The 10,328-nt window shown below is 48.2% G+C and overlaps 2 protein-coding genes across 2 annotated transcripts; one reads left to right on the forward strand and one right to left on the reverse strand.

Annotated features, from left to right (window-relative positions):
* Positions 1-489: 489 nt before the first annotated feature.
* Positions 490-1,623, forward strand: MYCFIDRAFT_83612 (glycosyltransferase family 25 protein; the record flags this gene model as incomplete). Its single annotated transcript, XM_007929373.1, has 1 exon — positions 490-1,623. The coding sequence occupies one exon, from the start codon at positions 490-492 to the stop codon at positions 1,621-1,623; it is 1,134 nt and encodes a 377-aa protein (XP_007927564.1).
* Positions 1,624-1,709: 86 nt separating this feature from the next.
* MYCFIDRAFT_60351 (uncharacterized protein) lies at positions 1,710-4,625 on the reverse strand. Its single transcript, XM_007928907.1, has 3 exons — positions 4,333-4,625; positions 2,542-4,151; positions 1,710-2,475 (listed from the first exon to the last, which is right to left on the reverse strand). The coding sequence occupies exons 2-3, from the start codon at positions 3,994-3,996 to the stop codon at positions 2,344-2,346; spliced, it is 1,587 nt and encodes a 528-aa protein (XP_007927098.1). The 5' UTR covers positions 3,997-4,151; positions 4,333-4,625; the 3' UTR covers positions 1,710-2,343.
* Between the last annotated feature and the right edge of the window lie 5,703 nt (positions 4,626-10,328).

A 10,328-nucleotide genomic window follows, 5' to 3' on the forward strand; every position in this document is an offset into this window, starting at 1 on the left:
CGACCAGCAACGAGTTAACCAAGGGGATGTCGTCGCTTCCGTTGCCATCTGCCATCTCGTCTCGTGCTCCTGCAGCGTCCAACGCACGTCGGCCGTGCCTGCATCAACCCCGCCCCGCCGAAAGATGAGGGTGTGGCAGCAGCACACGCGACCATGCAACGCCCCGGGCCCGGCTGCTTGCCGCTGCGCCACGGCCTTGGCAATCGCCGCCGCCGCCTCCTTCTAATCACCGACAATTGTAAATCTGTATCGTCTCTTGGTATCAACAACTTATGCTCACTGACTTGCCCGTCAAACTTTCGATATTGCCTTTGGGGCGCGCCATGGAAGGCAAGCAATGTCAACAGCTGTCAGGAACAGGAAGACCCGACCTTCGAATGCGCGTTGTACGAGCACTCCGGCGCACTCCTCCCAATATCCCGCTTTGACATCTCCAACATGTCAGCACTCGGCCATCGACTCGTGCACTGCACAACTTAGCACTGCGCTATGCCGCAGCATACACTGCTCACCCAATACCTGGGCGCAGTCATTTCATGGCTTGGCTTCATCGCCGTCATCTTCTTCTACGCCCACAGACCGCCTTTTCTGTCAAATTTTCCCATCGAAAAGTTCACGGCCGCAAATTCAACGCTTGGCTTTGGAGCCATCGCAGCAGTCTCACGAGCCGCATCCTCGAGACGAGAAGGCCTCATCTTCGCCGCAAATATCACGCGCGTCCATCTCACCATTCCAGAACAGCCAATCTGGACAGAAGAAGATGTCGCTGGCCTTCATGCCAAGTATGGCAGCACCATGACCCACGGCAGTTCACTGGCCTGGCTTGGTCACCTGCACGCTTTGAAGTGGTTCCTATCCACCGACCTCCAATCAATCCTCATCCTGGAAGACGATGTTGATTGGGACATCCGCCTGCGCTCCATTCAAATACCAGCAGCAGCAGCCGCCGTCCGTCTGCTCGCAAATCCACACCACTCCTCAGAAACCGACTTCTGGGGTCCTCTGGCCTCATGGGACTTACTCTACCTAGGCCACTGCGGCGACTTCTTCCCAAGCCAACGCTGGAAAGGCATCCCGCATCTCACATTCCCAGACTCCACCTTGCCCGTCCCGGAGAATCTCCATCCATACACACAGAAGTTTCTCTCGTCCATAGACATCCCCGCACAAAACCGCTTAGTCCACCAAACCACCTTCCCGCTCTGCACATTCGGCTACGCAGTCACACGAGCCTCGGCGAAGCGACTTGTGCACGAGCTCGCGAATCGAGAACCGGATGGAGGCTGCCTAGCCTACGATATCCGAATCCATGAGATCTGCCGCGACAACCCGGACTTCAAATGCCTCACTGTGAACCCGGAACTGATGCATCATGTCGATGCTGAGAGCGAGATCGGGAACGTTGATCAAGGTCGGGAGCACGGGCAGCAAGGTATCGAAAACACGACGAGGAGACACACGCCCAATATCGCCTGTGGAGCGAGAAGCCCGGCGTTGTATACCGATGACCCGGATGTGCTGAATTATCTTGCATCCCATGCGATTGGCGATGCGAAGACTTGTCTACCGGAAGATATGGAGGCGGTAGAGAGGGAGATGAGGATGCGGTACCCATATGCATGAGCCATTCATGATGCTGCCACCGTACCTGTATCTAGAGTTGTTGAATCTGAATCTGCAAGGCTTGACTGAGAAAGGGCTTGCCAAGTGCACCAAGAGACTGCCATTCTTCCCTCCCATGATGGGCAGGTTACGAACTCAGCATATGTACAAAAAGTTGTCTCCATCATATCATCACTTTCCCTCTCACGCTCACAGAGCCGTACGAACTCTCGGCGTCCCCTGTACCCAAAAAAAAATCCCCGGTCCCCCCTATCCCTCCCTCCGCCCAAGAGATTGATATACCTATACCCATCTGCATTGAGATAGCCATCATCACTACCCTCGTGTCAGGAAAACGCCTCGCCTCGCCTCTCTCTGTGGTCGCTGCGTCAGGCTAGCGAATGTGCGGCAGCATTCTGCCCGTTCTCACACCGTGAAAAAGAAATGTCCATACATCCTCCGTCTTTCCTCCTTAGGTAGGCCGGTCCACGCTCGCTTTGCTGGAATGAAATCATTGGATGGGGGGGTAATGCATGCTTCTTTGGAGAACATCATCGCTCGCTGGAAACGCTCAGAAACAAAACAAAAATGAATGCCGTGTCATGACGCACAAACGGAAGAAGTCATCGTCCAAAAGTCGAACGGAGAAAAAAAAAGTAGTGGTCAAATGTGAAGGGTGAAAATCGATCGGGCCGAAGCGTGGGTGTGTCGAATGGTGCGCTCTTTGCCCACGAGCTACTGTCAGAGACCTTGCTCGCCGGCGGTACAAAGTTTTATGCCCTTGCCCCATTCTGAGTTGAGCACTTGGTGGGCAGAGATTCGGCGGCTGGCGTTCGGGTCAAGAATACTGTAAATAACATTTCTGCAGCGCGCCTGACATTTTTCGTGAGTACACCCTTCAGCGTGTAAGGACTTTTGGGAATGCGATGTGCAGCTTACTCTATGCAAAGTCTCAATCGGAGCATAACCCTCTTCGCTCTTTCGACCACGGATGTAGTTTTCGTAGAATTCGTCCTCGTCCTTCTTGGCTACGCGCCACAAGTGTCGACCCGTGCGCATTGCCATGTAGATGACGCCGCAAGCCCAGACGTCAACGGCGCGAGGATCAAATTCCTTGTCCGTGTATTCTTCAGGAGCGATATATGGAGCACTGCCGCAGAGACCAGCGGTCATGTGCGGTTCTGTTTCCCAAGCCATGCGGAAACATTCACCATTGCCGAAGTCGGTAATCTTCAGCGCTCCGTGAGTCGTCAATAGAAGGTTCTCCGGCTTGAGATCGCGGTGAGCAACGCCCATCTCGTGTATGTACTCGACCCCTCGCATCAGCTGTGCAAAGTAGCAGTCAGCTTCGATAACATCGAGCTTGCCATTGGCCAAGACCAAAGAATATAAATCGCCGCCAGCGCAAAACTCCATCACCTCGCAGAAGTCGCCTTTTGCATCTTCGAGCAAGTCCAAGGTGTGGATGACATTTGGGTGGCGTAATGATGAGGAGATGCAGAACTCTGAGTTGAGGCGTTTGCTGTACTTCTTCGAATCTTCCTGCGGTCTTCGGCGGAACTCTTTCACGGCGTACAGCATTTCGTGTTTTGAATCGTTCGGGTCTGGTTTATGTGCAATCCGAACTATTCCAAAAGCGCCCCGGCCGACGATTTCTTGACACTTCCCATACTTCTGCACCAATGTCGCAGTAGCATTGGGACCATGGTTCTTCTCCTTTGCCATCTTGTCTTTCTCATGCTTAATTTGATCGACCCAATTTGACATCAGTGACAATGGTTGCTCATCGTCGTGTGGCTTCTTCTTTCCCAACATGAAATCCTTGAGCATGTCCGTCAACTTGTCTTGCCGTTTCGCGCCCTTGAGGAAATGATAGTGCTCGCCGGTGTCCTCGTCGATCCAGAAGCGTTTCGGTGCCACCGCGTCACTCTTCTCTTTCTTAGATTCAGATCCATTTCGCGTTGGCCCCATCTTCTCGTTCTTCGACGAAGTCCGGCTCACCTTCTGAGGGTTTGCTGGGCGCTGCTTGGGCGAGGAAGAAGCCTCGACCGCTGGGTCCTCGACAGCGGTCTCCGGTACCCTCTCGGCAGCCTCCTGTTTTATGTTCTCGCGGTTGGTGTCGCGTTGTGAGAACATGCGCGAGAGGCGCGTGCTGAAAGTCGGCTTCTTCTGAGGTCCGGCAGGTCGGTCTTGCTTTCCTTGTGCTGTATCGCCGTTGACGTTCGCACCGTTGCCAGGTGGGGTGTCGAGTGGAGTCTGTGGTGGCGGAAGCACAAGGTCGCCGCCTTGTTTACTGCTCGTTATTGAGGTGGTGGAAGCGGTGGGTGCCGGCGACGGTGCTGAGGTGGGGTGAGTGTGCTCCGGCGACGGCGACGTGCCCGTTGCGACAGCCATCTTTTGTTTTGCGCCGATGCGATTCAGGTTGCGTCAGTCTGAGCTCGGCGGCCGGCGGGAGCGAGAGCTCTCTGCGCTGTGGTTCGTTTCAGATCCGGCAGCCGCAGCACTCGGTGCGCAGGGACGGCGACGTCAGCGACGAGTACAAGAAAATCTAGCTAATAAGATTAAGCCCGTAAAGGGCAGCGTATATATAACCGATAGGTCTAATCCTAGCGGAAATCCTAACTAGCGACAAAAGTGCCTTAACCGCGAAGCGATGTTAACACCTAGGGATAGTCTATACGACTAGAGATATATTACTAAAAAGTTCTCCGCTATTCCTAAGGGATCGAGACACTCAAGGCTTGGACTCTTGGAGCTGGCTTGGATTTCAAAGCAGCAATGCCGCGGCGTTGCGACCGAGGCGACCGAGCAGACAGTGTTATTGGAGCAGCTTCGACATGTTGCGGGAATGGCGGCTGGCGAGCGCAAGACACAGCTGATGCGATGCGGGCGATGCGTTGTGAGGCGGCGCAAGCTGGTGGCCGAGTGACAGCGAAGCGTGCCGAAAGAGAGAGGCAGCTGGGCAAAGCAAAGCACAGCTGGGCTGGGCTGCTCAGAGGGATGATGAGCAAGCGGCGGGCGTGCAGAGAAAGGCGCAAAGGCAAAGGCAGAGGCAGAGGCAGAAGGCAGAGGAGGCAGAGGCAGAGGCAGAGGGCAGAAGCAGAAGCACAGGTCTCGTGAGGGATTTACTCCTCCTCCTCCAACGTCAGGTCAAACGCCTGCGCTAGAACTAGAGCACCCTCCTAGCTTCATTCTTTCCGGAACCACTCCTGTGCTGGCTGGCGTGGCGGGCGAGCGAGCGAGCGAGCGGGCTGCCAGCGCTTAATAATAAATAAGTTGTTGGCGAGGAGATGTGGGTGGGCGGTGGCACGTTGCGGTAACTAGAATAGATTTGATTGCGGATACGCACGTTGACCGTCATCAAAACGATACGAGTAAGACCTGGCATTACATTACCGCCCTCCCCTTCACCGCACTATTATTGTCGTTCGCACTCCGAGCACGTGTGAGAACTTGGATGTACATATTTCTGGTGTCTTGTCGTGTCTTGACACTTGTCACGGCCCGGCCTCGTCAAACTGCAGGTGGGTGTGAAACGCACGCTGCACGCGACCTGCTTCTCATCATGCTTGAGCACAACCTCCATCCATGGGCCATCTCAAACCGATGTCCGAAGCATTCACACTGAATCACACATTTGCAACGCCGGCGGCCGGAACCCCGTGACACGCCTTGTATCAACTCTACTGGGCTAGCCTGGAGGTCGAGGCGCACATGCTCGTGCACATTATTAGGATATTTCGACCCCTTTGCAAACACTTTCTTGCTGCTGTGCCTTGCCGCCTTTCGACCGTGACCCCTTGGAATTTCACTAGTAGTAAGCCGCTTCGTGGAGTGTCCGATTTGCGCATATCCTCCTCATGCGGCATTGCCTACATCATTATTCATGGCTTGCGGGGTCCGTGGGATGTGTCCAGCTGCGCGATTTTGTTCCTGCGCCCACTGCCGACACTACAAATAATGCTTTCTGGAAGCTGCGTGTCTCGCTGGCCGGCCAAGCTTACGTAGCTGGAGCACAGCAGATCAAGATTCGAAGCCAAACATCCGATTCGAACTGCCAAGGAAGCAAGTCATGCTGTCCACTGTTTCCACTGTCCAGCTTGTACTCTGGTGCAACGCTGCAGGAGCTCTCCTCTCCATCCGGCATACAACAGCTCTCTAAGTCTCGAGCCTGTCGTCGGCCTGCAGAGTCCATGCACTGTAACGATGACTCTGCAGCCAGATCAAGGTACGGCTTCGCAACCTCGAGATCCTCGGCTAAAGGGTGATCAGGTGTCAGGTGGTCCGGACCGTGAGAGCTGCCATGCTCGTCATATACCGAATGCCGTATCGGAATGCTTCATAATACTGCTTGGTTGTCGCGGCCAGTCTTGAGGGCCAAATACTTGCGAACTGGCCATCTCCGATTCTTCTACTCTCCATCGAAAGGAGTTGAGACGTCAAGATAAAGTTAGACGCCTCGGAACTATTATTGTGCTATTCAATAAGTCGCGCCATGCAGTCGGAGAGCCGATTTTCAGTTCCACACCACCTGTTACTAAAATTAGTATGTAACCTAGTGCTCTTAGCATTCGTAGATCTCTACCACTATGTTAAAAAACTATGTTGTCGCTTTTCTAGTAGTATAGGGCCTTTAAAGGTATTGTTATAGCGCGCCTACTAGACGACTAACTTAATAAGATTAAGCGCCTCTTCGACAAAAGCAATCTATCTAATAATGCTATCTCTAAGGTTGTAAACGTTGCTAGGCGGACCGTCGATAAGCTCTATAATAACTATCTCTTATTTAGTATATTCTATATTAGGGACCTAGCTAAACTCGGCCGCCTAAGGCGCCTATTACTAATTTATAAAAATATAGGTATATCCGCCTATTTCGCGCCTACCTAACCTAACTAACCTCGCTCTTACTATATAGCGTATATTCGACTTCCTTATAAACCGACTAACGGCTATAGGAAGGGTATATTAGTAGGTAGATAGGGTAGTAGTAGGTACGAGTAGTATTTAATAAAAGGCTAGAAGGAGAGGGAGGAAGGTAGGAGAGTTAGCCTAACGCTAAGCGCTAAGCCCTGCCTAAGGCGTTAAGACCCTAGCTTTACTCGGCCTAGTTATATGCTAATTACGTATAGCCTCTTTAGCCCTAATATACGCTTCCCTTCTAGAGGCTGCGCCCTTATAGCCGGTCTTTATCCTAGTCTTAACCTCTATTACTACTAACTTAGTAGGTCTAATAAGCTACTTAGCCCGCGCTAAATTAAACACTTAACTACCTAATTATATAACTATATTAAACCTTACCTCTAATAATATAATATGTAACTCTAACTACGCTATCTCTATATATAATAAACTATAAAGTAATATATATCTATAAGAATTAAAGGCTATCGACTAATTATAATACGAGCGCGTCTTCCCTACTATAATAGGTAGACGTACGAGGTATTGTAGCACTGCCTCCGTTCTAAGTAATGTCGTACGAGTTCTTTGCGTCTACTCTAATAGACCTAGAAATATCCGCTCTAAGGGTTTGTCCGTTCCGAGGGTTATTCTTATTATTACGAGGGCTATTATTTACTATCGTAGTTTCGCTAGCCTAAATTAGTTAGGTTTGGCAGCCTTTAAGTGTTAACTAATTATATCTTTTTAAAAAACTTAGTTCTTCTAGTTTCTATAGGTAAAGGCTATTATAAGTATAGTAGTAGAGGTTCGCCTCGCTTAAAGAGTCGGAGAGATCGAGGAGTAACCTATTATCCGCAAGATCGACCCTAGCTAGCTTAGCTCTATAGTTTTGCCCTTAGTTAGTCTATTAGTCGCTTAATCTTTTGACTTAGTTAAAGTTTTGACTTAGCCTTAAAGTTTTAATTAAACCTTTAATAGGCTTAAGGCTTTAATTAAAGTTTTAATTAAGGGTGCCTTAGGCTCGTAGTATAGGTAAGGTTGTATCTATAGGCGTAGCGACAATAGCAAGTAATGTTAATAATAGCAGCGCTAGTCGTCTTAGCGCTAACTTTACCTTGCTTTCGATTTCCTTCTTCGACTAATAATATACTCCGTAATACTATTACTAATATAGCCGCGCCGGCCGCGCTATCTTTGCCGATTGCCTAGGCCTTAAGGCCCCGATAGAATAAGGGAACAAGAGGGAGACCTATAGGGCGCGTTAGTAAAGAGGTAGAGTCCTTAAAAGAGTATGCGATTAATTAATAGACGCGTCGTAGCGCGCCTAGTATAGTCTTATTATCCTAGTTTGCCGGCCTCTAATTAGTTAGCTAATAGTACCCCGGGGGTAGCATTATTCCTAGGCGACATTATAGGCCCTTAGCCTTCTTCTTGTTCTTTACACTAGTCTAATACTTATCTAACAACTTAGTTATATCCTTAAACGAGTCTTCGGCCTCCTACGAGTCCTATTTAGGTAAATAGCCTTGCTATCTTAGGAGGTACTCCTTCTTACCTCGCCTAGTCTAATAATCTAGGATACGTTCTATAGACTATAGCTCTTTACTATCCGCTAGTATATCTTCGTGTTTAGTAGGGGCTTCATCCCCCTCGCGTAGGTAATATAGCTTAAGAAGGGATATATAGAAGGTGTTATAGATAGTGTAATAAGGAGGAAGCTATAACTAATAGGCCTATACGGAGGAGCCCTTAACTTCTCGAATGCAGAATAGACTAATATACCTTAGTACTAGTTTAGGGCGTGTTTTGCTATTAGGTAATAGGTGTTTGCGGATGCAGAGGTTCTTTGTACTAAGTATAACTATATCGCCTTGTTTGAAGGTTATTAGCGTATAGTGTTTGTTATAGTAGGTCTTTTAGTACTCTTAGGCCTTTGTTAACTTCTCGGCTATCTTAGTATAGATTTCTCGCATCTTCTAGATACGTTCTATTGCTACTAGTGTCTCTAGTACTTAACGCGCTTCCCTTTCCTTACGCTCGGCCTCGAGCGAAGTAAATAGATCTTGTAGTAGGGCAGCGTTTTGCCCTATTATAGCTATATATAGCGAAACCTTAGTTAATAAGTATATACTATTATTATATATAAACTCTATAGGCTATAGGAGGTTAACCCAATCCTCGGGGTTCTTATTAATATAGCTACGTAGGTACTGCTATAGGGTAGCATTCTGCCTCTCTATTTGACCGTTAGTCTGTAGATAGAAGGCTATTAATAGCCGATGCTTTAGTCTTAGCTATAGGCATATTTCGCTCTAGTAGTGCGATATAAATGTCGAGCCCCTATCGGAGACTATCCCCTTAGGGGTTCCCTAATAGGTATAGAAGATATTAGTCTATAGCGCCTCTACTATATTAATAGTAGTCCAATCTTTGCGCGCCGGGATATATCGAGCGCCTTTAGTAAATCGATCTACTATAATAAGGATAGCATCGTATACGTCCTTGCTGCCCCTATACTTAGTAGGAGGAAGGCCTGTAATAAAGTCTATTATTAGCTTAGCAAATAGCTTCTTTAGAACAGGGAGCGAAGCTAACTCGCCGAACGGCAAGTGCTTCGGTGCTTTAACTCGCTAGCATACTATACAGGTCTATATATACTCCTTTATATACCGCTTACTATTTAGCTAGTAGTATGTACGCGATAGTAACTCGTACGACCTCTCTATGCTATAGTAACTAGCGAGCTTACTATTATAGTGCCTCTTTAAAAGCTCTTATCTAATCGATTGTTTAGCGGGGATATAATATCTGCCCTTAAACTTTAAGTAACCTTTATCGTCGATCGACTAGTTATTACTCTTACTAGATCGAGTCGCCCGTCTACTTACAAGCTTATTAATGCGCTCGATAGCAAAGGCGTCCCTCTACTAAGCACGCAATAGCTTATCTATAAACGATTAACTATCCCTATTTGTAAGGTCATTTAATAGCACCCTCGCTATCGAACGAGGTACGTATTATATATATCTAATAGTACTAGTAGCCGGAACTACTACAACCTCTTCTATAGTACTATCGCTATAGATAGCAATATCTTTAATCGAGTTATTATAGCTCGAGCGATCTACGTCCTTCTTAACGTATACTAGAAGAACGACAACTCCGCTATAGTATTTGTTACCGCCGCGGGGTCCGGAAGTCCGCTTATCCTACGCTTGCTTATTAACAATACGGGCTATAGCAATCTTATGCTATAGGGTTAGAAACAATAAATTAATATACTAAGTCTCGCTATCGTAGTTAGGCTGCCTCGATAGGCTATTAGTAGGGTTACTTACGCCTAGCCGATATAATATATTAAAATCGAACCCGGCGAGGTAGACGGCCTATCTAGCCTATCGACCTATAACCCTAGTAACCTTCGTAATTCTACGGAGGTTGTTATAGTCCGTATAGACCTAAATTGCGTACTAAGCACTATCGAGATAGTAGCGCTAATACTTAAAGGCTTCTACGATTGCTAAGAGCTCTTGCTCGTAGGTCTTATATCGACGTTCTATATCGATTATCTTTCGTAAAAAGAAGGCAATCGGGTGCTAGTAATAGTTATTATCTAATTGCTATAACATAATAGCCGATATAGCGAACTATAAAGCGTTAGTCTCAATTCGGATCTGCTTGCTTAGTACGAAATAGTGCAATAAGGGGACATTAGTAAAGCGTTGCTTTAAGCCGTTAAAAGCGGCTTATGCTCTATTAGTCTATTTAAACTCTCTAGTTAGGTTAGCCTTAGTTTTAGTAAGCTCAGTTAGTAGCATTAC

This window comes from Pseudocercospora fijiensis (genome assembly GCF_000340215.1).
Source record: "Pseudocercospora fijiensis CIRAD86 unplaced genomic scaffold MYCFIscaffold_5, whole genome shotgun sequence".
NCBI lineage: Eukaryota > Fungi > Ascomycota > Dothideomycetes > Mycosphaerellales > Mycosphaerellaceae > Pseudocercospora > Pseudocercospora fijiensis.